Source organism: Chaetodon auriga, chromosome 17, assembly GCF_051107435.1.
Source record: "Chaetodon auriga isolate fChaAug3 chromosome 17, fChaAug3.hap1, whole genome shotgun sequence".
Lineage (NCBI taxonomy): Eukaryota > Metazoa > Chordata > Actinopteri > Chaetodontiformes > Chaetodontidae > Chaetodon > Chaetodon auriga.
The window spans coordinates 14336956-14363965 of record NC_135090.1 but is presented as its reverse complement, the minus strand read 5'-3'; the positions used below and the strand labels follow the sequence as shown (position 1 = coordinate 14363965).

At 40.7% G+C, this 27010-nt stretch overlaps 3 protein-coding genes and 1 pseudogene across 7 annotated transcripts; 2 read left to right on the top strand and 2 right to left on the bottom strand.

Annotated features, from left to right (window-relative positions):
* Window positions 1-4140: 4140 nt before the first annotated feature.
* vps72a (vacuolar protein sorting 72 homolog a) lies at window positions 4141-9734 on the bottom strand. The gene is made up of 6 exons (XM_076753782.1): window positions 9328-9734; window positions 6885-7037; window positions 6268-6388; window positions 5944-6120; window positions 5324-5468; window positions 4141-5119 (listed from the first exon to the last, which is right to left on the bottom strand). Exons 1-6 carry the CDS (start codon window positions 9442-9444, stop codon window positions 4729-4731), a joined length of 1104 nt encoding a protein of 367 aa, XP_076609897.1. The 5' UTR covers window positions 9445-9734; the 3' UTR covers window positions 4141-4728.
* An 801-nt stretch (window positions 9735-10535) lies between these two features.
* LOC143335092 (leucine-rich repeat and immunoglobulin-like domain-containing nogo receptor-interacting protein 1 pseudogene) lies at window positions 10536-16346 on the bottom strand (annotated as a pseudogene). Of its 2 annotated transcripts, none has more exons than XR_013078397.1 (3): window positions 16213-16346; window positions 15996-16031; window positions 10536-13246 (listed from the first exon to the last, which is right to left on the bottom strand). The product of XR_013078397.1 is annotated as a leucine-rich repeat and immunoglobulin-like domain-containing nogo receptor-interacting protein 1 pseudogene, transcript variant X2 (transcript). The 2 variants fall into 2 exon arrangements; XR_013078396.1 differs by having other exon boundaries at window positions 10536-13280; window positions 16213-16319.
* Window positions 16317-23114, top strand: ctss1 (cathepsin S, ortholog 1). Of its 2 annotated transcripts, none has more exons than XM_076754238.1 (8): window positions 16317-16434; window positions 19795-19915; window positions 20005-20127; window positions 21019-21171; window positions 21263-21487; window positions 22106-22271; window positions 22570-22675; window positions 22758-23107. In XM_076754238.1, exons 1-8 carry the CDS (start codon window positions 16415-16417, stop codon window positions 22855-22857), a joined length of 1014 nt encoding a protein of 337 aa, XP_076610353.1. In that variant the 5' UTR covers window positions 16317-16414; the 3' UTR covers window positions 22858-23107. The 2 variants fall into 2 exon arrangements, with proteins under 2 accessions (XP_076610353.1, XP_076610354.1); XM_076754239.1 differs by lacking the exon at window positions 16317-16434 and adding an exon at window positions 19101-19187 and having other exon boundaries at window positions 22758-23114.
* A 1480-nt stretch (window positions 23115-24594) lies between these two features.
* On the top strand, window positions 24595-26307 carry LOC143335130 (cathepsin S-like). Of its 2 annotated transcripts, XM_076754311.1 has the most exons (7): window positions 24595-24714; window positions 24950-25072; window positions 25163-25312; window positions 25410-25634; window positions 25727-25892; window positions 26028-26130; window positions 26208-26307. In XM_076754311.1, exons 1-7 carry the CDS (start codon window positions 24595-24597, stop codon window positions 26305-26307), a joined length of 987 nt encoding a protein of 328 aa, XP_076610426.1. The 2 variants fall into 2 exon arrangements, with proteins under 2 accessions (XP_076610426.1, XP_076610427.1); XM_076754312.1 differs by lacking the exon at window positions 25163-25312.
* The last annotated feature ends 703 nt before the right edge of the window (window positions 26308-27010 follow it).

The following is a 27010-nucleotide window of genomic DNA, read 5'->3' as shown; positions in this document are numbered from 1 at the left end:
TCATAAATACACAAAAAAACACAAACTGGAAATGACACATTGCCACTCTTGTCCCTCTCAACCCTCGCTCGCATGCACGCAAACACATGCCCATACACACACACAGAAACACACATCTCCATGGAAACTGATAAAAGAATAGCAGGTCTGCAAAAAGAAGCGATTGACAAAGCACGAGCAAGAAACTGGATGGTCAGCAAGAAACAAATTTATGGAAAAAAGACAAATCCAGGAGGATTTGAGGGATCTAAGCAGAACAAAAAAGGCCGTAAAACATGAAGAAAATGATACATTAACGTTGCTATAATGTCAAAAATAAACGTGTAGAGTGATACTCAGGTAAAGCTTTTGAATCCACAGAGAACAGAGCCTTAAATGCTCTCAACCCAATTTAACTTTCTGCCAGTTTGATGCTTTTTTTGGGGGGGGGGGGCTTCACGTCAGGCTCTGCACATAACGCGACCGTGCAGCTCAAAACTGGAAAACAGCTCGACGCAAAACCGCCAGAATGCAAAAAAAAAAAAAAAAAAAAGGAGCAGAGAGATTCGAGCGAACGAGGAGGACTGAAAGTTACGCGGATGCTGCAGATAGCAGAACAGAGAGGGTGGGCAACAGAAGAGGGGAGAGGACAAGGGAAGGAGTACAGCACAGAGTACAGCACAGTACACCACCTACACTCGTCTCCATGGCAACTACCACACGAGAACGAGCGATAATGCAGTTCCCTCTCTTCCTGTTCTGAAAACTGTTCAATTGGTACCATATGCACTGTGCAGTATGTGGGAGACAAAGCTTTCAGTATCCTGTTGTTGCAGATGATGTGAGGAATGCAACGCTTCCAAAAACACGACCAGCTAAAGGTTCCATCCGCATACGTTGCATCCGTCTATCCACCAGAGACACTGAATCCATCATCATCATCATCATCATCACCATCGCTTTAAGGGATAACTTGTTATTTTTGAATTAATGTGTTTTTTTTTTTCTTCGCCAAAGCAAGTGGCACACTGTGTGGGCAGCAGTAGCTTTCAGAGAACAAGTACTGAGGTTGATGGAATTGAAAAGGCATGATAAAATAAAAGCTTCTTTTTTTTTTTCCTCAATCTGGCTCCTGCTGCTTCGGCTGTTGGTGTGAATGTAAAGTGACACCATGACAACTCAAAACCTTTATATGTGGTTATGTGCAGCGTGTTCTTTGAAAAATCTGTATCCTCAAGAAGTGACGATGGCTGTGTGCTGAATGCAGTCTGACTTGGGGCATTACTGTGGAAGAATGCGACAGTGTATTGTTGACGTTGCACAAAGTGTGCATGGGATGTGCCAAATGATGCATCCAAACCATAAAAAGGAGAGGTGAAAATATTCTGAGACAATGTGTCTTTGCTACACCCACCGCTCCTTTTTTTAGCCATCCTTCCACAGGCCTTTCATCCTCTTCTGGACCCGTTTCTCCAAAAGACTTGTTTAATTGCCAAATCAGCACATTATTCTGCTGTAAGCATAGCTAATACTTGTTTATTCTGCGACCAGAAGAATGAATCTGTTTGCAGTTTCTTGTTCACATCAGTGTGAGGGGATTTTCTGTGTCTGGTCTTGGGGCGTTCGATGTTGATTTGTTAGGCAGACTGTCGTGATTAATACAAAGCACAATCAGTCTGTCACTGTCAACTCAGCACATGACAAATGAAGGGCAAGTAAGATCAGTCGGACGGCCCACCAGGAAAACTTCCAGACGGCCGATCCGCCTCTGCTCTTCACTTCAGCAGCATCGTTTGTCATGTCTGAGACCACGGAGTTGAATTGATCTTTAATTCTGGCATCATTTGAGCAACCTGGTTTATTACAGGAACTTTGGCCTCACCATCAAAGGTGCAATCCTCAATTTAAATGTGACATTTTGGTCTTTATGATAAATGAAAATCAGCTTTCATGTCTCTGTGAATTCCTGTTGCCAAATGGATTGTTAGCTTATTGCTTTCAGTAGATCAGCTTCCTAGTTAGGTGCACTATTTACCTACAGCTGTGCAACGTGGCAGCATTTTAAAAGGTCCTAACTGACGTAAGTGTGGGCTTAACACATCCAACACAAGGCTGAAGCAATCTGAGAAATGATTTTGGCCCACAGTCCAAAACTAAAGATTTCCAGTTTACAATGAAACTGAAAATATTGAACAGCATAAAATCCAAGTTGGAACCAGGGAACATTTGACATTTTTGCATGAAAAGGATTTCTACAATTAACCGATTATTATTATGCATATTATTATCTACTGCTTGATTAATCGACTAATTGCTTCTCAATTAATCAGTTTACTAAATGAAAGCAAGAGATGGTGGAAACATTGCAATTTACTAAAAAGCAGTTTAACATCTTCAATTTGCTTGTTTTCTTTTTAAGAAACTGAAACCATAGAAACAATAGATGATCAAAATGATGCTATGGTTCTACTTTAACTTGTAAAAAAGAAAAAAAAAGGTCCACATTTTTTCATAAACCAACAAAAGAGCCAGAGTTTACAGAGTATTTGAGGCGAGAACATTAGCAGAGGTCGGGAATCAGGGATGTGGTCAAAAAGCATGTTCGCTTTTTTAATCAAAGACCAGCTGACAGGTAAAGAACTCACTGAAGCTTGAGCGTTTCTGCATCAGCGGCCGTGTTATTTATGACACAGAACAAAGACGTGGTTGACTGCTCTGCTCAACATCATCGGGACATAACAGGAACAGCAGGAAAAAATCCGCTTGAGTGCAACACGATCCTCTTGGCAGCAACGTATAAACAGAATTTTGGGAGCTTTCATGCAAAGGTAAAATTTCTGCCTGAACCATCTGCTGAGGGCTAAACTGACACGAGGGCAGACTCAGCAGGATTTGAACCTGAAACCCCAGAAGAATCCAAGGTCGGCTCTACCAGTCAGCCATGACGCCGTCATCTTCATCCATCATGTTTCCGGCTGAAGCGTGAAAGTCAAAGATGCCGTAACGCAGCTGAGAAATAAACTCTTGTTTATAAGACACAGAATGTGAAAATGTTCTCGTACTTGAGAAGCACGATTTTTGCCCCTGACTGTTTTAGGACATTAAATGTGTGGTTAAACATTTACAGTATTTTTGCTCCCCGGTGAGCTTTTATGTAACAGAGGCTGGTCGAGATGGCCAAAAGCTACAGGACGCTGTGCAGGGGAGTGATTTGTGTTCAGTGTGTGAGGGGTCAAAGGTGTTGAGGCTAGTCAAGCACTCAGTGGCGTTCAGGGTGACTACTGTTGTTCTGTTATTGTGCCCTGTGGGAATAAATATAGAAAACCTCATTTAAGGTCCTTGAGGGATCAACACAGCAGCATTGTACGCTGTGACACCCGAGACGGAAGGTCAAACAATTTTCTGTTATTAACCATGAACAGAAACAACATCTTTTCTAACAGCTTCACGACCAGCTCAAACATATTCAAAATGCTTGCAAATCGGCTGTCTGGCTTCATTAGATTCTGTACTGCGGTTTATGTGGCTCTGATGTCTTGCTCCTCCAGTTGAGAAGTAGGTTTTGGAAATCTGAATTAAAATCTAGTATCAGACTATACATTTAAAAATTGGGGCATTAAAAGTTAAAGAAATAGATGTTTGCTGACAATAACAAACTGAATTCTATCATATTTTTATGCTCATCGTTCTGTTGGAGGAATTGAGGAATAACAGGGAGGAATTACAGCTTTGAATGCTTTAATTAAAAGTGTCAATGACTTGCCAGATACAGGCAGTAAACTAAACCTCTGCACCTAAAGCCGTCTCATGTGATTGCAGTAAACGGGGTTAGTCTGAATGTGAAATTAATGCCTTTAAATATAAATATGAAATTTAGTCATTTGACTTCTGGGTAAACCAAGATTAAACCAGTTTGGCTACCCAGTTTTTGTAGATTCAGGGTATATCTGAAGTGGTGAGGGGCATTACAGATGAAATCAATTTTAATATGACAAGGATGGGATGATACAGGCTGTAATTCATGACTACAGATTAAAACAATAAACGATGGTCATGTTTTTAGTGTGCTGTTCCACAGTGGGCCTTTCAGTGTAGCTGTTGTTTCAGTGTTTCATGTTTGTGAAATGTGACATAAACCAGAGTTCAGAAAATGAGGAAATGTGAATTATTCCAAGATTGAAATATTTATTTTTGTTGAGAAATATGTACATTTGTAGAAAGCAAATATCTTGACAATAAAAAAGGGATGTACAAAAAAAAGCTGCCAGTGTTCAGATGGAGATCTACAGCCTGCAGTTTTCCATCCACTCAGCCTGTATTTGTGTATTTGTCAGAGTATCAATGTACAGAATGAGCTTCTGTACATGACACATCACAAGTAAGGCTTTTTTTTTTTTTTTTGCAGTTTAGGGGAATGCACCAGCTGACTTGTTTGTGATAACTTTAGTTTTTTGCTTTTGTTATCGAACGTAGCACTGAAAATATTTGTCTTTGCTTTGAATTGCTTCAATAATTATAACATATTAATCTCAGTGACTGCAAAATTTTAGCTTTTACAACAAATTTGTGGTGCCAATGATTCTTTGTATGGATCAGACTAGACGTAGTCATTTGTTTGAAGAAATGGTATTTACCTCTGGTGGTGGCCAGCAGCTGCTTCTGGTTTTTACTCATGTCAAGACACTCAGTGAACAAACACACTTAATAAAGAACCAAAGATGCATTTCCTAAATTCTTTTTGAGACTAATCTATGTTCCCACAGCACTTTGCTTGACAAGCATTTTCTGGCGGGCACCCTTCGCTGCTGAGGAGTCAAGTCCCGTCACCCCACCCGAAGTGTTTGGAAATCCGTGCGCAGCCACGTATTTACGGTATGCTTCTCGGATGATGCGGAAGGCTCGTGTGTTAGCATAAGGTATGTCAGTGACTGGGTCTCTGTACAGTGCGGCCTTGTGGGTGACAGGACAAACCTCCTGGACGGGCAGCTGAGGGCTCGACTGGGCGCTGTGTGGAAAGGCCGCCTCGAAAGCCTCGTCGTCACTGAAAGTTATGTAAGTACGGGAGCACAGGCCTCCGGCAGGCTGCTGGGAAGGCGTGGTGGGATTTTGTGGTGCAGTCTGAGGGACGTCCTGATCCAACCTTTGAGAAATGGGGAAAATGACAAAATTGACTATTTTCATAAAAACATACTATATGCTGCTGTTCTATGTAAGGTCCCCTCATCGATGTGTCTTTTTATCTTAACTTTCGCTTTGGTCAAACTGTTGCCAAATGACATAAAAGTCAGTAAAAGCAAATGTTTCAGGGTTCTGTCTTACAAATTATGTTTTAAAACATACGTACCCTTCAACATCTACATTTTCTTCTTTTAGGACAGAGTGAGAGACCAGTGGCATCAGGACTGAATGGTAACGGATGGTTGGTCCTTCAAATCGCCGCTTCTTGTGGACTTGTTTCTTCTTGTCTGCCTCCAGACGCTCATAGTTCTCTATATACACAAAGTAAACAGAATAGGGGAATCCATGTGTCAACTGTACTGTTATTAAGAGAAACAACCTGAAACAATATATTGGTAAATTCATATTAATGACTAAGTAACAACGATCAGTAGTGAAATTAATCATCATACAATATTTACTATGATACTGTGTCTCTTTGCCAAACAGATGGGCCACATTGATTCACATTAAAGCTAGTGACATCTGGTCCAAGACAAAATCAACTAAATTTCTATTTATACTGTAACCACCCCAAACAAACCATTTGTGTCTCGCAGAGTCATGATGTCTTTTGACAGACTGACACTTCCACAGCTGCTAGAGAGGTTATGGACTTAACACAGCAGGAAATTACATGAGGCCTAATGTCTGTTCAGAGGAAATACTGCTCTGCTTCTCTTTTCTGCCCGTGCAATGATATATGACATTTTGGAAGCAAAACTCTCTTGGCCGACATGTTCTTACCTAAAGATCGAATGTTGATCTCGGCTGTTATTTTGGCCTCGGCCAGCAGTTCCTCCTGGGTAAGAGGGCGGTCACGATGAGCGCCTCTCCGTCTCCGAGGGGCATCCTGACGCTCTTGCAAGCGCAGGTTGGTCTTTCTGGTGTGTTCACTGGTGGACTGTCGCACAGACTTCCGAGCTAAAGAACGATTAAGGCATACAGCTCAAAACACCCTCATGATGAAGAATACTGATGAAAATGTATTCATGAGTTAAAGTGTGTTAAACAATTTAAGAGAAGTGTTTTTGGTTCATTTATGGGGAGGTAGGTTTATAGAAATCTTACTCTCGCCAAAATCTTGGAATTCTTGTGGAATTCTCCTTTTGAGCTCCACTTTAGTTTTCTCAGTCTTCTTCTGCTCCTCAGAGGGTCTTTTGGGTTTGGGTTTTGCCACCTTTATAGGTTCCTTGGATTAAACAAAGACAAAAAGTCTATTAACAGAAAATCTATTTCATGTGTGTATGATGAACGGGCAAAATAAGCACACTCTTTTCTCAATGAAAGTTACAAATGCCCGCTTGTGACCATACAGTAACAAATTCTAATTCCACAGTCACAGATGAAAGCAAACAATTATGCTCTCTGCTCCCATTGAGAGGATGGCTTTAGGCAACCAACGGCTCCAGTACAGCTACAGAGCAGGAATAGTAAAAAAGCAGCTTTTTTTATGAAAGTAAACTACATTTTATATGTTGTGCACATCGGCTCAGGAAAATACTTCACGGGATAATGCAAGGACAAAAACAAGGTGGCAGTCGAATCCCAGTAAATTTGGTTTTAGAGGGAAAATCGACAGTTTCCCTGTGCATTTCGTGAACCTGTCACCAAATTATTATGTCACAAGAGCACATCATTTTTGCTGCATTGTCATTTATAAAGATCTCAGGTATGACTGTCGCTACCTTATATGCTTTTGTGACGACCCGACTTTTCCTCCGAGGTGCATCCTCCTCCTGGTCGCTGTCTGGCTCGTCACCCTCATCGATGTCGAAGTCGCTGTCCACCTCATCCTCTGTGTCTGAATGTTCTCCATGATACTCATCATCTCCTGATTCCTGAGAGGAAACAAAAGGGCATCATTTACTCAACGATTTATCAAGTACAATGAAACAGATTATGTGATAATGCAACAAGCCTCAGAATACATCCTGGAGTCAATTTGGTAATCCAAATTTCCTCTGAGGTTTTCTATATTTACATTGATAATACTTTGATCAAATTTATACAGGTGACTTATCCTATTATCATTATCTAATCTGAATAAATATCTAAATAAACAATGATTATCAAATTAAAATAATCAGACTAGTGCAGGCAGGGTAGTGCAGCCAAGTTAAATTCTCTGAAATTCTTCTTAAACTATGAGATTTATTGAGGGAGAATCACTCCAGTACACCAAGCGGGTTTATTTTTAATTCAGGTGCTCACACTCACTCACTGCCGGATCTGTAACACAAACACATACAGAGAGGCAGCTCTCTGTGTGTTTGTTGACACCAAGCAAATCCCTGGGTGATACAGCAATCGGGCTCACGGAGTGAATTTACAAGGGGGAGACAAAATAATACCAACACCTTATGTACAAGAACATAAACTCTCTTGGAACTTCATCATATTCACAAACGAAAAAGTGGGTCATTATAAGCGGAATGGCTAAAAGAGTCCCAGAAATCTGCATTTTGACATGAGTTCTCTAAGATATATGACACAACTATCAGAGCTCTAATGAAGAAAAATAGCGTGTTAAAATCTGCTGAATATAATCTCTCAAATACTAATCGCATAGATAAGAAAGAACCTGCAAAGGTATTTCATGGTGACATGAAAACCATGATAACATATGCAAACACAAACAAACTGTGGTGACAAAGACCCACATCAGCAACAAGCTGAAAATACTTAACAGACATTATAAGTCAGACTTGCCCTCATATGTAAGTATGTGCAGAGGCATGGCCACACTGTTTACTCAAAGTGCCAGGAGAGATGCCTTAAGTATTGCAGGATTTGTTTGTGATTTTTTTTTATCAAATTTCTTTTGTCAACCTCCGCTGAGACTAACATCAGAACTGTCAGAGCAGCTGCAGCAAAATCCCCCTGCACAAGTGGACCCTTGAGCCAGCAGCTGTTTGAAGAAATTAGCTTGACTGCAAATTGAGGATACAAATCAGCAACTGAAAATATAAGCTTTAAATTAAGCTGGTGCAGTATCAGATAATAGCGCATAATGTTCTGACACACAATATAGCTTGAAGCTTTTGTAGTCTTTCTTCTCTCCTTGGATGTGAAGTAGGAGAGGCTGGCATTCAAATCCAGCCTTCACTAATTTGTCAACTGTTAAAATAGACTGGGCTAGGACATTCTGGAGTTTTGGTCACAGTTTCGGACACTGACATGGTGGTTTTCATGTTCAAAGGCGCTGGATCACCAGGAATGATGGCATGAACACAGTTACATTGGCATATCTATCATATCTTAATGCACATGATCATCCACTCAGTCACCAGTTTATTAGGTACATCTGCAATAAATCCTACCTTTACAAAGACATAATGTTAAAAAGTTTGAAACTGTTTTGGGGGGCATAACCCTAACCCAACTTCATGGTTGAATCAGCAGCATTGCAATGTGTGCTACTGTTTAGTGTTATACTAAGCTGATTCTAGTATTATTTTTTATATGAGACAGCTTAGTCTCAAGAAAATTGAGTACTTTACAATCATTTAGAAACAGTGCTATCGACCTGTTAAGTCAATTGTATTTCTTTTGACAGTAATACTATGCAGGCAGTTGGTGCATTGTTTCCAATACTGATACAATTTGAACCATTTTAGTTGCAGGCTAATATAATGATGGTTAGTTGCTTAAACACTAAATAATAAGGCTTTATGGTTGCCTGTCAGATTAGGACTGGTCATGCTAATTCAGTAAGCAATAAATCAAATAGGTCCCTTAGGAAAATGAAAAAACAACAACTCTGAAATATGTTTCAGGTGTGAGAGACTCCTGTAGGTACCATGCAGGTTTTTTATGCTGAATAAATACTTGTCCTGTCAGACTCTTTTCGCAGCCTGTGATAACCTGTGATGGACCATTATTGATGGTAAATGTTACGCCTGTCACTTATCAATAACAAATACATATAAAACTAGTTAAGAAACGTTACTCATTTATAGTCCGTTGACTCCGATGCCTAATATTATTGAATTTAGCAGTGTACCCCTTTCGGGCAATAACGAAAATAAATTAATTACGTTGATTTCAAACAGCTATTCAAGAGACCACCTGCTAGCTTGGGGCTAATGCTAACTTCTTAGCTCACTTGCTCTCAGTTTGGTTACTCACATCGTTGAAGCCTCCATACGTGGTCTTGTAGAATTCGTCCTCTTCTTCAGCATCCAGTAATTTTGACATGCGATTACCCGCAGTCTTTCTAGGTTCGCGGCCAACTACCAGACTCATTGCTGCAATTCCTAAACAATACTAACAAGCTAACGTTTGGGTGTTTAGCTAGCTAATGTTGTGCTAACTTAACCGTCATAGGCTGTTTGGGGAGACTTTTTTTCTGTCGTTGTTGCTCTCTGCGCTAATTAAATAATCTGTTCGTACCCATAATTATTTAAGTTATGAATTCGCTTTCAATTCACGCTAATATGCCAAAAAGTGTTCCTGTGTAGTAACACAAGCTGAGTCCAGAGCTAACCGCTAACACTACCCACTGCCCTCTTTTAGCTCACCACCACATCCGGAGCAGTTGATGTACTTCCGGGCTACCGTACGAAACTATGTTCAAAATAAAGTGCTCTTAACTTACTGCCTGCATAGTTTGTCTTTACATAGTTTTATTCATTCATGTCTTAACTTGCGAATGATTTGGCTGATACATTTAAAAGGCTGCTGGTGTTTGTAACTGACAGATACTGTCAGGCTCTCAGAGGGTTAATGTATTGCCATGGAATAACATAAATTGGATGAACCTCATTGTGATGAGTTAATATTTTCATTTCAAGTCTTGTCATTGTGGTGTTTCAATAGAAATTAACATTACAAATCATATGATTGCCCTGTGCTTTTACATAGACCTCATACTTTGTGGTTAACAGTTATTAATTTTGTGTTACAATAAATCATTAATTTAAATTGATCAGACATCACACAACCAATTATATAACTTGCTGTTTGGGGGTCACAGCAAATGCAGCCGGGTCCACTCACTGCTGGAGGTCCCAGATCACTGCTACAGATTTAAGTTTAAATTAAATTTTGTCAAAAAGGATTAGGTAGGCTGATACATGTGCTGGTAGTTCACATATGGACAGATTAAGCCTACAGCTGTTGTCAGCCCATGTGGCTCTTTCTTGGCTGCTGTAGCATGTATTTTAAATATTTTCAGTGTTATGGGACTTCCTGATGTGATGTGAAATAAAAATCTGCACAGTTAAGACATTCATAAAGCAAACACAATGCTCACTGCATCTACATGTTTTGTTTGTTTGTTTGTTTTGGACCAAGAACCACTCCATAAGCACACCAAAAAAAATACAAAAAGACACTTTTGAAAGCACAATAATTTTATTTAATGCTACTTTAAGGAGCACACATAAGAAGCGCTTTATGGGGGAATGAACACACATCCATTAAAGAATGAGTATAGCAGTAATTGTGACAATATTAAAATACAAGCAAAACATATATGATCAAATTAAGTAGAAATGACAGGCTATTAAGATGTAAGTGTTGTGTACATTAACCTTAATATAAGATTAGTGTTCATATTATATCTCACTTATCTGGTGGCTACCATCTGAGGTACATATTACATATTACACACTATTTCAATAAATAAGTCTAATACTCATCTGTTGTTTAGAAACAAACAAAACCAATAAACCATAAGGTTAATCAGCCAAGCAAGCCTAGAGCTATTTTCCTGTACATTGTCTGTACTGAGTGCATAAACTGTGTCTATATCTACAATTACCATTAGCAAGGGCAATAAAAGCAACAAGCAATTAACTGAATCATTTACATCTCTACATGTTACATGCATTATGCTCATTAAACATTGCTTACTTTGGTTGTTTCATATTCAGGCTTTGTTATGGTGGAGTTTCTGCCTCATGAAAGTACTGAAGTCCATCTCTTGGTTGGAGGTTCCAAAAATGTAAATTATGACCGTCTTAACATCCAGAAGGGCTCATACCAGCACAATTTACTGTATGTCTCGTCTTTTTCACATTTGCACAACATAGGCCTTTGCTAGCATGCTCACATTTACATGAATTAATCAACAGTCATCTCTGTAGGAAAAGTTGACATGCTCTAAAATTCAATTCTGTCTAGAAAGTTTTACCTTTTTGCAGAGTACGAACCCTTGATGTACCAAGTCATACCACCTGAAAATCAGCTCTTTACTTATGAGTTATATTAGTTTCATGGTGAACCTGCTCGTCTCCGTAGAGTTACCTGCCCCACCTTTACTACCTGACGTAGCACTTCGTGGCACATATGCTATTGTGGCTGTGTGCTTTATTTGCCCTTTGCTCTTGCTCCAGAAAAACATGAAAATGAAGCAGATGCTCACAGAGCTGAAAAATGAGAGGAACCCAATGGTTGCTGCTATCAGTAGCGTCTTGACATCAAATGGGACTTTCTGAGCTCCGTTCACACCTGGAGAGGCGGACGGAAAAGCAAACCAACCTTTAAGACGAAAGGGGTTTTTGGAAGATGGTGGAAAGGCTCGGACATGCAGGCTGACAGGCAGGCTGTTATTTCCTGCCGCGTTTGAGGCCACACAGAGATACATACCACTGTCTTGAGGTTGAGCATAGCGAACCTCCAGCGAGCCATTAGAGAGTGCGCGTATTCTACCAGTGGGTGATAAAGGTTTCATCCGTGGGTTTAGCCAAGTGACAGATGGCGGAGGGTCACCTTCTGCGTTGCAATAAAACACCACCGTGTGTCCCTGATCTACTCTCACTTCTTGAGGTTTGCGGTTCAGAATACGAGGCTGCCGACATGTGAGCAGGCCTGGAACCTCCGTTTCCGTAAAATCTAGAAAATTCCAGTCCTGCAACTGGATTGAGGTAGTGCAAGTCGGTGAATTTCCACCAAAGTCTAGATATTGTCGTCTTCGCACCACCCACAGCAAACGGCAGTCGCATGCTAGTGGGTTGTCATCAAGTCCCAGAGTTTTTATGGCGTCCACTGAATGAAAAGCTCCCACCTCAAGTGTGCTGAGAAGGTTTCTAGACACATTCAATAGTTTCAAATGTGTCAAGCCCCTGAATGCACCGATTTCAATGCGTAGCAGTGATCCCCCGACCAGATGGAGCTCTTGGAGTCGGAGCAAGTCTCCAAGGAGGTTCCCATGAATGTAGGTGATTGGATTAAAAGACAGGTCAAGGTGTACCAGATATACAAGATGATGCAAAGGGATGTATGGGACAGCACTGAGTTTAGAGTGTCTGATGGTGAGGGATGTAAGATTTAGGCCAAAGAGACTGTTTCCTGACAGGGTCTCCAGCATGGGGCAATGAGAAATGACAAGTTCCTTAAGATGCTCCAGATGACGGAAAGAGTAATTTGGCAGTGTGGCGAGGCCCAGCCGGTGAAAGTGAAGACTTCTCAGCTCACCAAGCTGTGTGAGCGCCTCTGTCGGCACAGCGGTCAGGTTGCAGCCATCAAGGTGCAGCTCTTGCAGACTGGCCAAGCCGGTAAAAGCTTGATGAGAAATGAAAACTAAGTCATTACCTGCAGCTTTCATAAACTGCAGGGCAGCCAAGTCACGGAAAGTAAAATCTAAAAAAACAAGGATCTCATTGCTGCTTATGTCCAGTAACTGCAGTTTTGGCAAGCCAGCAAACGCTCCCACGGGAATAATCTTCAGGCGGTTGCGAGCAAGACGCAGAGTTCTCAGGCTTTGCAAGCCAAGAAAGGCTTCCACTTCAATTATCACCATTATATTGTCACTTAAATCCAGGTCGAAAAGTCGTGTCAAAGTCTGGAACTGCTGACGCACCAGAGTCTTGATCTTATTATGTGTTAAGTTTAGTAGTTTAGTGTCTTGTGGGAGACCGTCGGGGACTGCAGCAAACTGGCCGTCAGAGCAGTTCACCTCCAGCAACGCGGTGTTGCAGCGGCAGGGCTGTGGACACTGCTGCCGTGTTTCAGATGTTAATGTCACCCCCGCTGCCAACAGGTAGAGAGCTCCCCAGCTCAGCCATCGGTGGATGGCAGTCCCCTCAAACATCTGGTGGCCTGCCTGCATGTGACAGACAGAGACAGCTGTGAAAAGACTGAGAGAGTGATGATATTCAGTGACGTCACATCAGTAGAATTGGGGGGAATTTGATTTTCTGTAACACACAAAGACAAGAAAGCTGACAGTGTTCAAAGCGGAAGGCACAGGAAGTCGATTTTCCACACAGCTGATGATGGAGCGCCTTGTCTTTGTAGACATGCAAATAGTGATGAAAAAAATAAGACAGAAAGTGAAGGAGGATGTAGCCAAATGTTGTCAGATGGCAGTGAATCATCTTTGTCAAACTGTGAGTGTCAATGATTTCAGTTTATATTTATGTTGTTTACAGTGCTGCAATAATCCAAGATGACAAGTTACAGAGATAACAGCTGCGTCATCCGTCCTGGAACAAGCTCCTGCAAGTCTCAGATGAGCCAAATCAACCTTAAAAAGCAGCTAAAAGCTTGTTTGTCTCCACTAGATTTCTCTTGATTTTATACCTTTTATTTCATGTGTTGTAGCTGCACTTTATTCTCCTTGTTTGTATTTATTGTCCTCTCCATCTTTTTCATCTCCCTCTCTTACCCTTTCTTCTTCCTGTAAAGCGTTTTGTAACTTCTGTTTTACATGTATTGCATAAATTAAGTTTTCTTGCTTGCTTCCTTTCTGTCTCCTCATTTCACACTCAGGTTGTGTCCACACTTCACCTGTTTCTTGCACTTCAAAATTGCATGAAATCACAGGGAATCAAATTATTGCTATCCACCTGACACAAACAGGAGACACCTTAGCCACCTCCTGTCACTGACCACCATCTTATTGGTCAGGAGAAATAGCAAAACTACCAAATGCCTCCTTTGCCACATTCTTACAATGGCTTTAAATTTAATAATAGATAGAAATGTGTCTAATTCTGGACAATAGTGTGTCTAGTTGTGGACTGAAGCTATTTCAGGCTCCAGTCCTGCAGATAGTTATATTTCAACTTGACAGCTCGACCAGGATTTAATAAAAAAAAAACAAGCACAGGTTGTCGGCTCACAGTTGTTGTTGCATTAATGCTGTTTGAAAGCAGAAATGGGGAGAAAATCCAAACCTGCACAACATGGAGGACTTAACCGCTCAATTATCTGTTGGTCCTCAATTATTGTAAACATCATCTCTCTCTGGGCAAATCATAATGTCAGGGGAACACATATTCCTTATTTATTCATTCAGTATTTTACATTTTGTTTATTCAGATACTGCGTTCACTGTGGAAGCAGCTTGCAGGCTGGTTTAAAGGACCATTATTTTATTACTCAAAGCAAATGTAGATTTGATTTTGGGACTTTGGGACTCTTTTTATTTGGTGAAGAGTAAATAAAGTCTTAGTGAGGCAGAGATCATATTTTGCCTTTCGTCTTGGTCAGCTTTTTTTTCCACTGCAACATGTAAAATTTATGAGAGGAAGATCAATATGCTCACAATCGGTCCATTTAAAAGTCATAATTCTCATATATCTGTGCTTGTCCTAAAATATGTCCCCTTTAGTTAAACTGTTAAGCTTGTTTTCTGTTTCTCAAGCACCACAGGACATTTGGCTGCAGCAAAAGTCAGAACAAGGTCAAAACGTTAAAGTTTGCATAACAAGGTACTTTCTTGATGTTCAGATCCTGAACAAATGCAGTGAATAAAGCTGCAAAATACATCTCCACTCACATTAAATACAAAACACTAGCAGGATAGTTGTGTGAGGGTCAAGGGGTTAATTCTGTGACAAAGACAAACATATGAACACCAAAGGCTCCCACTTTATTCGAACCATTGCTAAATCCACCACCAGGTGGCGGCAAAAGCAAATATCTGTGTACAGTACAGTATGTCCAGGTTCAATGGTTTTGTAACACCATAACTGGGGGGGATACTTGTAGGAAGTCATGCAAAAATGTGATGGACATGTCATATGAATGTTCAAACAGACATCATCGTTTTATAAGGTGAAAACAAAAAAAAAATGAGGTAGCAAACTAGAGTGGTACAAAATGACTAAGGGACCAGCTCATCAAAACATGTGTGACTCACTGAAACAAACTATTTAAATTGCCAAGAGAGTCCTAAAAAAAAAAAAAAAGAAAGGAAACAGCAGTGTGATGCCACCTGCAGCTCTGGCAGCTCTCCTCACATGTTGTTATGCTGAAGGATGCAACAGTATGAAGCGTATAAGAAGAGAGAAGAGGACAGAGAGACTGGGACTGATTTCTTGAAGACTTGAGACTTTGCAGGAGGAGCTGCATCTTTAAATGTTAAATATAAAATTAAGCATAATCACTAAAGCTTTGCTGGAATCTCTAAGGCTTCCTAATTGATTTTACGCTTACATTTTTTTTTTAACTTGTGGTAATTCACCTGGAAAACACCAAAAAAAGTCCAACATTCATGCATGAGTGAATCAGGGTGACATCATGTGTGTCTGTATTTAAGAGCATATTTTTAAGGAGGTAATCTTTTCTGACACACTTATGGGTATGGAGCTGGGTAACGCTGCATAGTCAGACTGCCAGCGATGACAGCAGATCCCCAGAGCACTGAATGATGGAGGCTGACTCCTCCTGAACTCCCCAAGGAGCGCACATGCTTGAGAGTGAAAATAGTGTACAAAAGTGAAATCACAGTTATTTACTGTGGCCTGTAACTTCAAGAGCTCAACCACAATGGATTGTACTAAAAAAGACTCAGAATTATAGTAATCTTGTGGGAGGAAAAGAGAAAACCAAGTATTGCAACTCACCGTCTCGTCAGTCCGGAGGGCTTGTCATTGTGTTAGCTCCATTTTCGCAATTTTATAGTAAAAGGAAACAAAAGAGTGCAAGTTTTGTTTGAGATGGTCTGAGGATAAATTGTTGAATCAGGCAAAGAGAATTCAAAGAGCAGAGAGCATCTTTCGGTCTGTCAGGTCCACCTCAAAAATACATCCATATGAAACCTGCAATGTGAGAGACACATACAGACATATCATCACAAGAGAGCTTCATCCTCCCATTCTGAAAGGCTCATCCTCCGAAGGAAGCGCGTTGCTGCCGCTCAGTTCCCCTGTTGCTTCGCTGTCCTCATGGCAACAACAACCTGGCTGTGGACGTGCGGGTGCTCGGTGCATGCTGGGGGATTATATGCACTAGCTCCTGGACTCCATCCAACACGCTGCACTGGATGACAGGAGGCAGCAACAGGTCAGCCAAATGCAGAGATTTAGGAGCAACACCAGATGGAAATGAACTGAAGCAGTGACACTTAGAAATAAAGGAATGTCCTGTCTGCTTTCTGGAAGTGATGTACATAAGACAGAAAAAGGAATCAAGACAATAAAAGAATCACATGACAATATGAATAGACACAAAAATGGATTTCTCAACATTTAAGGCTGAAAATGGGCAAAAAATGAATTAATCAGATGAAGTAACAGAAAACACAGAGCAATCAAATGCGTGAATTTTCAGAAATTTAATTGACTTGATAAGCTAAATATCACATTATAAAGGAGTGAAGTGAACATCAGTAATTAAAGATACAATGGGTTTGGTGAGATTACACTGTAATATTAATGTGGTTGGTTAAAGAGATTTATGGTGTTATTTGTGGGTATTAGCTGAAATTGGGGACCAGGCGGAGAGAAATCTGTACAAGGAGCTTCAATGTGAGGAAGTAAATTAAGTATGTGAATATGTTTCTGCAGGTCTGACATGGTTTAAATCAGTTTAAAGTTCACCACAACAGGTCAAACCCTAGGAAATGCTCATTACAGGATAAAGTATGAAGGTAATTCTATCTGCACCTGCAGGGCGGCATTTCATAGGTTTTGCTACAGTATTTCCACACACCATCAATCATAGCATCAATAAATAATCAGACCTGTAACTACATGAATGCTGGTGTTTTTCACTGGTCCCATTTGATCCCATTCTCTTACAATTACATAACAGGTCATTTTTGAACACCTCAGCTAATTCAATCCAAAATTAGCATTATAATTCAAGTCTCAATAAAAAGAGGTGGGTAGTAACATCACATTTGCTGACTCACTGACAAGAAAAATGTGATGACTTTGTTTTGTGTTCCCCTCTGTGATTGAATGTTTCATTTTAACCCACATCTGTAAAAACTTGAGTAATTAACGTTGGCTGTCAGTTTGTTTGTGCATTTCCAGTATATATTTGTGATGTAGCTGCTCACTACACCCACACTGCTCCCCTCGTTAATCCTATTTTTCAAACAACTTGTTCAATTAGCACACACTCCCTCCAGATTCAGTGTGAGTTAGAAATAAAATGAAAACAATCGGGTGTTTGAGAAGAACTGCCTGCCTCTCTGCTCGGCTGCAGGATTATGAGATGTGTTGACATAAAAGGTGCATGATCACCACAGAAGAAGAGCCTGTGCTGAGTCAGGATCTTACCATCTGGTACCTCAGGGAACCTGCGTTCATCAGCGAATCTCGGTCCAAGCCCGGATTCAGGGAGAGAAAGATCAGTGATGAGGGCCAATTACAGCCTCAGCCAAATCCTAATTGCATAATATCCTCTTGTCTTTTAAGCATCGCATTGTTTCGTCAGTGCGGCTCCCTGTAGCATTGACTGCTGTGAGGTTTTTGGGTAATTCTCTGTTTTAAAGTATTTTTGGGACATTTTTTGTTGCAATCAGATAGAGCACAGGCAGAGATGGGAGGGAGAGAGGGAGGATGATTCACAGCAGACGCCAAATTTCAACCAACACTGCATTTACATGGTCAGCTTTTTAACATAAGAGTTCTGCATTTGGGGAAATACACCCATTAGCCGTCTTGCAGAGAGTTACATCAGAAGGTTGATACCATGCCATGAAGCTACGACCAGGAGCCAGTTAGCTTAGCATAAAGAGAGGAAACAGGGTGGAATAAGTAGCCTGCCTCTGTAACACAATTAGCCTACCAGAACCTCCAAAGCTCCCTAATTAACACACCATTTGTACAAAAATCCAAAGTAAAAAACAAAATGTTGTAGATTTAAGGGAGATAACATGCCAGACTATTTCTCAGCAGGGTGCAGTAAGGTCCTGAAGCCTCTGCTGGTTGCAGGGCAGCCTAAAGTGATGACAAGACACAGTTCTGGGCCAAGAAATGTACATGCAGTAAGTAGATTTTGTTACCATTAGAACAGAGCCAGGCTAGCTGTTTCCCCCTGTTTCCAGTCTTTATGCTAAGCTAAGCTAACCAGATAGCTGTAGCTAAGAGAAAACCAGAGCTTAAACCACTGCCAACCTCACATCCATTAAAAAAACTCCTCTTAAAAACTGTCTGAATGTGAAAAGCTTCGATGGTGTGAATGTAATTTCCTCAGAAAGTTCAGACTATCCACAGCTTTCATCACAAACTCAGTCTGACACGCTCATAAATTGGCATCATTTTCTATCATTATTACTTAGCACAGCAAGAAATGAGCTTTCTTGTTTTTGCCAAATAACAAGCTCAGCCCGAGTGTCAATGTCAAACACAATTCAGTGTTGAGGTGATTAATACTGAACGAGAAAATTGGGATAAATGCTTAGAATTACGTCATTTCTTATCCATCACAGTTCATTATCACAAATCATTGATAGATTTGCCAAATAATTTCTCAGCTAATCATTAAACTTCCCATTCACTGTTTTTCCTCTTTATATGTATTTTCTTCCACAGGCAGTTTCATTTCCATGAATTTTCACCATGTAACTTTTGTGACCTCTGGGACTGGAAGGGCATTTGGAGTCACTGCAGCTGGTTGTAAATTAGATTCACATGACGAGGCAGACAGTAGATGCACTGCAGAAAAGGACTAAAAACAACAGTGTGTGTATGAGGAAACCACACTTCCTCTTTTGAAGTGTGAAGTTTTTCTGGTTCGTTACGAACGCGGGCACTTTCACACCGGGACTAAATACCCCTGCTGATTATTGACCAACAAGGTGAAAGGTAAAAACTCTTTCTTCTTCTCTGCAGCAGTGCATTTAGACTGTATGGCTGATATTCTGAGTTGAGATCAAATGCCTGTCAAAGCTAATGGCTACATGGTGTAGAACAGGCTATAAGAAGGTAGAAAAGATTTTCTGAGAAAGAAGATGAGAGTGAAACAGGTTTGAACTTCTCCTTTTTGAGGTGAAGAAATCTTCAGATGGTCATAAACGATCTCAAATTCTTGTTTACTTATCACATCGGGGTTTAACAGACATGACCTTGCCCTCTATAGTTGTGTACTGGCATGAATGTGTAGGATGTGGTTTTAGACCAGACTCCATGAGCTCTGTGCAACACTAACAGTCTTTAATGTTCGACCCTGAGTCCAAAAAAGCTGGGACACTGTGTAAAACATAAATAAAACAGAAAGTGATCATTTGCTCATCCTTTTTGAAACTTAACACGTTCAGTTTATTTTCACATAAGCCAGAAAAAGGGGCCAAATCCTCACAAGGGAAAAGCAACCGATTCCTGTCCTCGACTAACTGTTTCAGTCCTTGTAAGACTCTGATAAGAGCATCATATCTGCTCATATAACCTGACTCGTTTTGTTTTTTCTTTGTAGGATGCACACGCTGTGTGTTGTGTTGCCTTTGGCCTTTCTGCTCCTCGGCCACACTTTGTCTGTCTTAGATGGAGAATGGGAAGAGTGGAAAATCAAACATCACAAGGTTTATGAAAATCAGGTACGTGACAAGCATTTGTCATCATACATACAGTATCTACATAAATACACATGTACCATCAGATCGTTCAGTCAGTGTTTGTGTTTCAGACTGAGATCATTTTCAGGAGAGCAGTGTGGGAGAAGAACATGCAGCTGGTGTTCAGACACAACCAGGAGGCCTCAGCAGGAAAACACAGCTTCACAATGGGACTCAATCATCTGGCTGACATGGTAAGAATCAAAGAGTTTGTGTTTTCAGTCTCCTGCTCAGAAAACACGCTGAGTTTCTCGCATCGCATCCCAAACAAGACTCACTAAAGAAGCCTTATACTGACAATAAAAGACTCCTCTGCAGCATAACAGAAGAAAAATAATAATCCAAGACTGAAAATATTCAGCTTGCTGACAAAGAGCACTCACACATTGACCATTCCACTAGAAATGTATCAGAGAGACCTCTGGTGGATATAAACTGCATGACAAACCTTCTGAGCACCAGTCCACATTATGTCACCTAAATCAATGGTCTCCCTCCCACGACCTGTGCAGACATATGCTTCAAAACCTGCGTGCTCCTGTGTGAAGTGCTCTCACACTCATTGACCTCTGCCAGTGCAAGACGTCACTCACCAACACTGTTAAGCTGCATTTAAACCTGCACCCTCTTTGGCTTAATTTAAACCCTAACCTATAGAGCAGCCCTAATCTTCCTTTACACAATCTGATTAATCTAATCCAGGGTGGCTGGTCCATTCTGAGCATTACATCTGGTAAAGCTAATAAAGTTACATAAAGGTATATGTACATGCAAAGGGGAAGCAGTGAGATGCTTGACCTGGAGTGGTATCATAATGAATACAACAAAAGCAGAGGGCTCTTTGTAGAAGCAGAAGTTCGAATTTGATCAGAATCAGAGGAACTTGTGGTTAATTTTATGATTGACTGCTGGTGTTGCTGACTCTGAAGGGTCACTGTGTACAAAATAATAACTTCTTCCAAAGATTTTAGCATCTACTGCAACATGAAATGTGTTTAAGGTTTGGAACAGCACTGCTGTGAAGAGGTCATCACGAAGCTTTGACGTTGTATTCCATATATTTACCAGCTGCCTCTTCTATTCAGACAGCTGAAGAAATCAATGAGAAGCTGAACGGCCTGAAGCTGGAGGAGTCTGTTAATGTCAGAAATGGCACTTTTAAGGAAGTGAGTGCCCTCCAGATACCTCAGAGTGTGGACTGGAGGAAGAGCGGCCTGGTCAGTCCAGTTAGGAACCAGGTAAGTGATGATTTCAGCTATTTTAAACCAAAGACATGAGAACAATCTAACGAATAACCAGTGAGAATAAAAATGATGTCTACATTTTAAGGGCTCCTGTGGGTCCTGCTGGGCCTTCAGCTCTTTGGGAGCTCTTGAGGGTCAGATGAAGAAGCGAACTGGTGTCCTGGTTCCCCTGAGCCCACAGAACCTGGTGGACTGCAGCTGTAAGGACGGTAACCTCGGCTGCAGAGGAGGATACATCTCCAAGTCCTACCGCTACATCATCCGCAACGGAGGCGTAGACTCGGAGAGTTTTTACCCCTACGAACACCAGGTCACCCTCAGCTCAGCTCCAGTGAAGGCAGCATCAATACCAACTGTTAACAGGGGTTATTGTATCAACAGGGAGCCCACATACAGATGTGCATCTGCTAACATTGTGTTTGTTTGTTTGTTTGTTTGTATCTTTGTTTCTTGTTTGTCAGTTTGTTGTTTCTTTCTTTTTTGTTTATTTTTTTGTTGTTTCTTTCATGTTTCTTTGGTTGTTGTTTTATGTTTTGCTTTTGTTGTGTTTCATTCTTGTTTGGGCCTTTTTTTTGTTTTTTCTTTCTTTCCTTTTTGTTTGTGGTTTTCTTTCTTTGCTTTGTTCTTGTTTGTTTCTACTTTTTTGTTTTTCCTCCTTCTTTGTGTATTTGTTTCTTGTTTGTGAGTTGCTTTTTGTTATTTCTTGTTTTTTGCTGTTTTTTGTTTCTTCTTTCTTGTTTCTCTGTTTCTGACTTAATAGTTAATAATAGTGTGATTTTAGATATCTTCGACTATATAACAATCATGATACATAACTTCCGAAAAATGTATTTTAGACAACAAAAAACATATAAAACATGCATAATATTTACCAGTTTGATTGAATAATGATACACAACATATTTTTTAATGTCATTTCTATTTGTAGGATCGGAAATGTCGCTATTCTGTCAAGGGAAAGGCCGGTTATTGCTCTGATTTCCACATCCTCCCACGAGGAGATGAGAAGACTCTGCAGGCGGTTGTGGCATCAGTGGGACCGGTCGCTGTGGCCGTGAACGCCATGCTGCCATCCTTTCACCTCTACAGAGGAGGTGAGGCTGGAGGCGTCTGAAAGTGAGGATTTAATGCAAAGACGGGTCAGCTGATGAGTGACGGGTTAAGACTGTAGCTGTGAACCCTGATTCTGGTTTGAGTCATACCTGGGAAAACTAAAGACTTCTGTTGTCGTGAATGAAAGCTGTTTTTTGTCATGTCTGTGTAAATTTAATGGATAGCATTACTTTTACAGCATATTAGCTTTGTGTGGCACTGACAGCCTGTTCTAGATTATATTACTTTACATGTATTTTCTCGACTATCCACCCAACCCAAATCTTATGCATCTTTCAGGTTTATACAACGTTCCCAACTGCAACCCAAAGTTTGTAAATCACGCTGTTCTGGTTGTGGGCTACGGCACAGAAGGAGAACAAGACTTCTGGATCGTGAAAAACAGGTGAATTTGTCTCTTCTGAAGAAATGTATGACTTCACATGACTGACATTAAATATGAAATGTGAGTGTTTTTGTGATTCCAGTTGGGGGACTGAGTGGGGAGAAGAAGGCTTCATTCGAATTGCCAGAAACAAGAATAATCTCTGCGGCATCGCCACCTTTGCAATCTATCCTTTGCTGTGAAAACAGGACCCAACACCTGATTCATCTTGGTGGGATTTGGGTTATTTCATTTATTTATTTAATATCAGAGACCAGATGTCTGTTGTTTTCTTCTTTAATAACAAAACTGCAGATGTTATCCTAAAAAGTAAATTTCACAAAATTACATCTGCTTTTGGCAGCCTTTCTCATGGATGTTTTGATTTCTTGAATAAATACTTACAAATATGAGTCTCAGAGTTTCACTTACTACAATAAACTCTCATCTTTCAATTGCTGGGCGTTTGCTGTGTTTACTTAGATCTTACTATTCAAATGCTGGCTCAGCTATTGATCTGTTTGGTCTGTTCTTGATGACAAAGGAAGAAAGAAATACCTCTTATCAGTTAAGAAGGATGACATGGGAATGAAATATTATCATTATGGTCAATAATTGTAGTATTAGTCATTGCAGAGGTATTTTATTATGAAATAAAGTTAGCTTTAAAAAAAAAAAATGATTGTTGAGAATAAGAAACTTTTCCTAAACTGGATTCCTTTTGGTCTTGGTGACGGCCTGAGTCTGTCACTACAAAGGTTGCTGTGTGCTGTTTAAATGAGTTTATGTATTTTGAGAGTTCTGAGCAACATTTATGCTTTATAAGAGCTATGTTCAAATAGCATTTTTCAATTAGCAAAAGAAAAGACTTGAAGGATGAGGGTTGCAAACATAGGGCTGGTGAATCCTCCATTAAAGCACAGTGTAAGGACACTTCCCTGAGCTTTTCTATTGAAACTTCTGAGACAGCCAGAGCCAGGCTTTGTGAAGCTTTACAATGAGCTTCAGTTTATTGTTTGGCTGTCTAGCCACAACTTTACTGTTTTGGTTCACTCTCACAGCTCTCACAGCAACAGCAGGCAGCTGTTTTCAGTGAAAAAAAGCCCTCTAGTCCCCTCAAGTCCCTCTAAAAGTCCTCTGTACACTACCTGCTCTGCACCAAACATCAGACAGACACAGTTAGCAACTAGCTGGTGAACACAGTTTAGCAGCTAAAGAGCAACATTTCCTTAAGGAGTAGATAGAAACCAAAAACAGCTGAAAGAAAATATTGCACCTACATTCATCAGGTGGCCAGAAAGATGATTCCAAATGAATGATATGGTTGCTCCATAACAGCAGTCAATTTAAAGTTGATATGTCAGTGTTAGTGCTAGTTTCTGTGGCCCTCAAATGACCAAAACGTCAATCATTGCAAGTTCAATTATATGCAGGTGTGCACTGAGCTTGGTGATAAAGACTCTTTCAGACTCAGCCTGGATTTTCTCCTGGCCGTTTCCTCAGGTAGGTCATATTTTAGCATCTCAGCCATCAAGTGAGGATGACTTTTGTTCAGCACTTGCTTTGGTTTCAAACATGGTGGGCCACCAGCACCAGGTAGTTTGTCCTCCACCATGTACAATTTCTAACATGTAGATGCATTTTTTTTTTTTTTTTTGTATATCAGCTTTTAAACTTTTAACATGAAGGCTGCTCACAATATGCCTTCAATGATTTTCATGCATGTACATTTATTTTTAACATACACTTTACTGATGCATGAGTACAGCCAGGTTTTATTTCCACTGCTTTCAAATGTTAATGGATATCAGCTGGTACTGTCTGGCTGACAGCTGCTGCAGCTGTCCAATCAAAGCATGTGCCAGTTAGTGGTGGACACTTATAAAACATTTGTTTCCACAGACACCATCTAATGACAAGCTCTTTTCCCAGATCCAGATATGTTTCGGAGCCTGCTTCTCACCATTGTGTGTGGACTTGCAGTGGCCGTTATTGATTCAGAGCTGGACCGACACTGGGAGCTATGGAAGAAGATTCATAATAAAATTTATTCTCACCAGGTAGAACTAAGGTCTTCAATCTGATCAACCTTTAAACAACTGTTGTAGTTTATTTTGAGCAGTGCATGAGGTCGTGCATTAAATAATTGGATGATTAATTTGCACTGAATCTGATTTAGACATCATAGACACAGTGTACCTTGAAATCTTATTTTGAATCTTCATCTCTTGGTACCTGTTAAGTGCATTAACTGTTACATATCACATGTGGTTAACATTAATGCTGTGTTTCTAGATTGAGGAGTTGGGTCGCAGGCGGATATGGGAAGAAAACCTGGAAATGATTAATATCCACAACCTAGAAACCTCCCTGGGCTTACACACCTATGAGCTGGCAATGAACCACCTGGGAGACCTGGTGAGTTGGCTAGTCACCTTTTCTTTCACTAAATCAGTGTCAGCACCTCAAAGCCAACAATCAAGTGGTCATTTTTGTCTTCATTTGTAGACCACTGAGGAGATAACTGGCACACTGATGGGCACCATTGTGCCTGCTGACCTGGAGAGGGGTCCTTCCAACTATATCAGGATCAACGTCTCTCTACCTCCAGCGCTGGACTGGAGGGAAAAAGGTCTGGTAACTGAGGTGAAAATGCAGGTGAGGTCTGGAGTATCAGGGCACATTAAAATCAGGACAAGTTGTCTCTGTGGCTGTGATTCCAATCTGATTAATGTGCTGCTTTTCTATCTTTTAGGGTTCATGTGGCTCTTGTTGGGCCTTCAGTGCAGTTGGAGCACTGGAGGGGCAGCTCAAGAAGTCTACAGGTGCCCTGATATCCCTCAGTCCTCAGAATCTGGTGGACTGCTCTCAAAAATATGGAAACCACGGGTGCAATGGTGGCTTCATGACAAATGCCTTCCAATACATCATTCAAAACCAAGGCATAGATTCTGATGCAGCCTACCCCTACATCGCCAGGGTGAGCCTCTGAGACAACGGTCCATTGTATGTGTTCATAAGGGATTTCATGTCTACTGTGGTTAAACCTTTAACACATCACTTTCTTTTCAGCGTGGTCAGTGCAAGTATAACCCAAAGTATCGGGCTGCTAACTGCTCAGGCTATGCCTTCTTACCTGAGGGGGATGAAATTGCACTGAAGGAGGCTCTATCCAACATTGGCCCCATCTCTGTAGCAATTGATGCCTCGAGGCCCAAGTTTGTCTTCTACCGTCATGGTGAGCAGTGCTGGCTTCATATTAAAATAATGACATTTAATCATAGCTGGGTGTAAGGAAGTGAGTTCTTTGCATCTATGTGAATGTCTGGTTTCAACCTCTTTTTGCTTTCTACACCTGTTTGTGGCTCTGCAGGTGTGTACAGGGACCACACGTGCACCCACAAAGTGAACCACGGAGTGCTAGTTGTGGGCTACGGCACAGAGAGGGGATACGACTACTGGCTGGTCAAAAACAGGTGAAATGCTCAATGTGAATTATAGATTATAGGAATGTGTTTATTGGTGTTTTTCTCATCTAAATATTCAATAACAGTTGGGGCGCAAACTACGGAGATGAAGGCTACATCAAGATGGCTCGGAACAGACACAACCAGTGCGGCATCGCTCTCTATGCCTGTTTCCCTTTCATGTGATCAGCGGAGCCTAATTTCTGGACACATTTCTCAACAGTTGTTAAGACATTATTTTAAATAAACAGTTTGATTCCTCATCTGTGGATCTTTCTTCTTTTTTTTTTTTTCTTTTTTTTTTTTTTTTTTTATATGCTGGTCATGAATGTATTTTCTGCCCAAATGCCTTCCTGCCCAAATTAGACTGCAGCTGGTAAATCAGTGGTTCTGGTTCCTCGAACCTTGTGATCAGCAGCAGTGACTTCACTTGTACATATATAAAGCCAAATATTCAAGTCCTTTAGCTGGTTTACTACATCTGTAATGGAAATAAAGCAGGCCAGCCAGTCTATAAGAATGTAGATCTGGTCAAAGTCTCCAGACTTGTTCATTAGTTATTTTTAGAGCAATTATCCCCTTTTTTTTGTCTTGGAATATTTTATTTCAAAAGGCCACAGTGACAGAGGCCTGATCAATACAGTATCACAGAAGATGATCATTCTTCCTGTTCATACAGGTCTTAAAGAGATCCCTCCCAGTAAGACTCCAGTTAAAGTGATGGGGGACAAGATCCAGTCCTCATTCTGTGGAAAAAAATTATTTATATAAAGTTAAAATGGGGCTTCAACAGTCTGAGATTAATCAAACCTCCCCAAGTTGGACTTTGTACAACCCTCTTGCTGGACAGTGTTTTCTTTGCCGAGCTGCAGTAACATGAAGAAGAAAT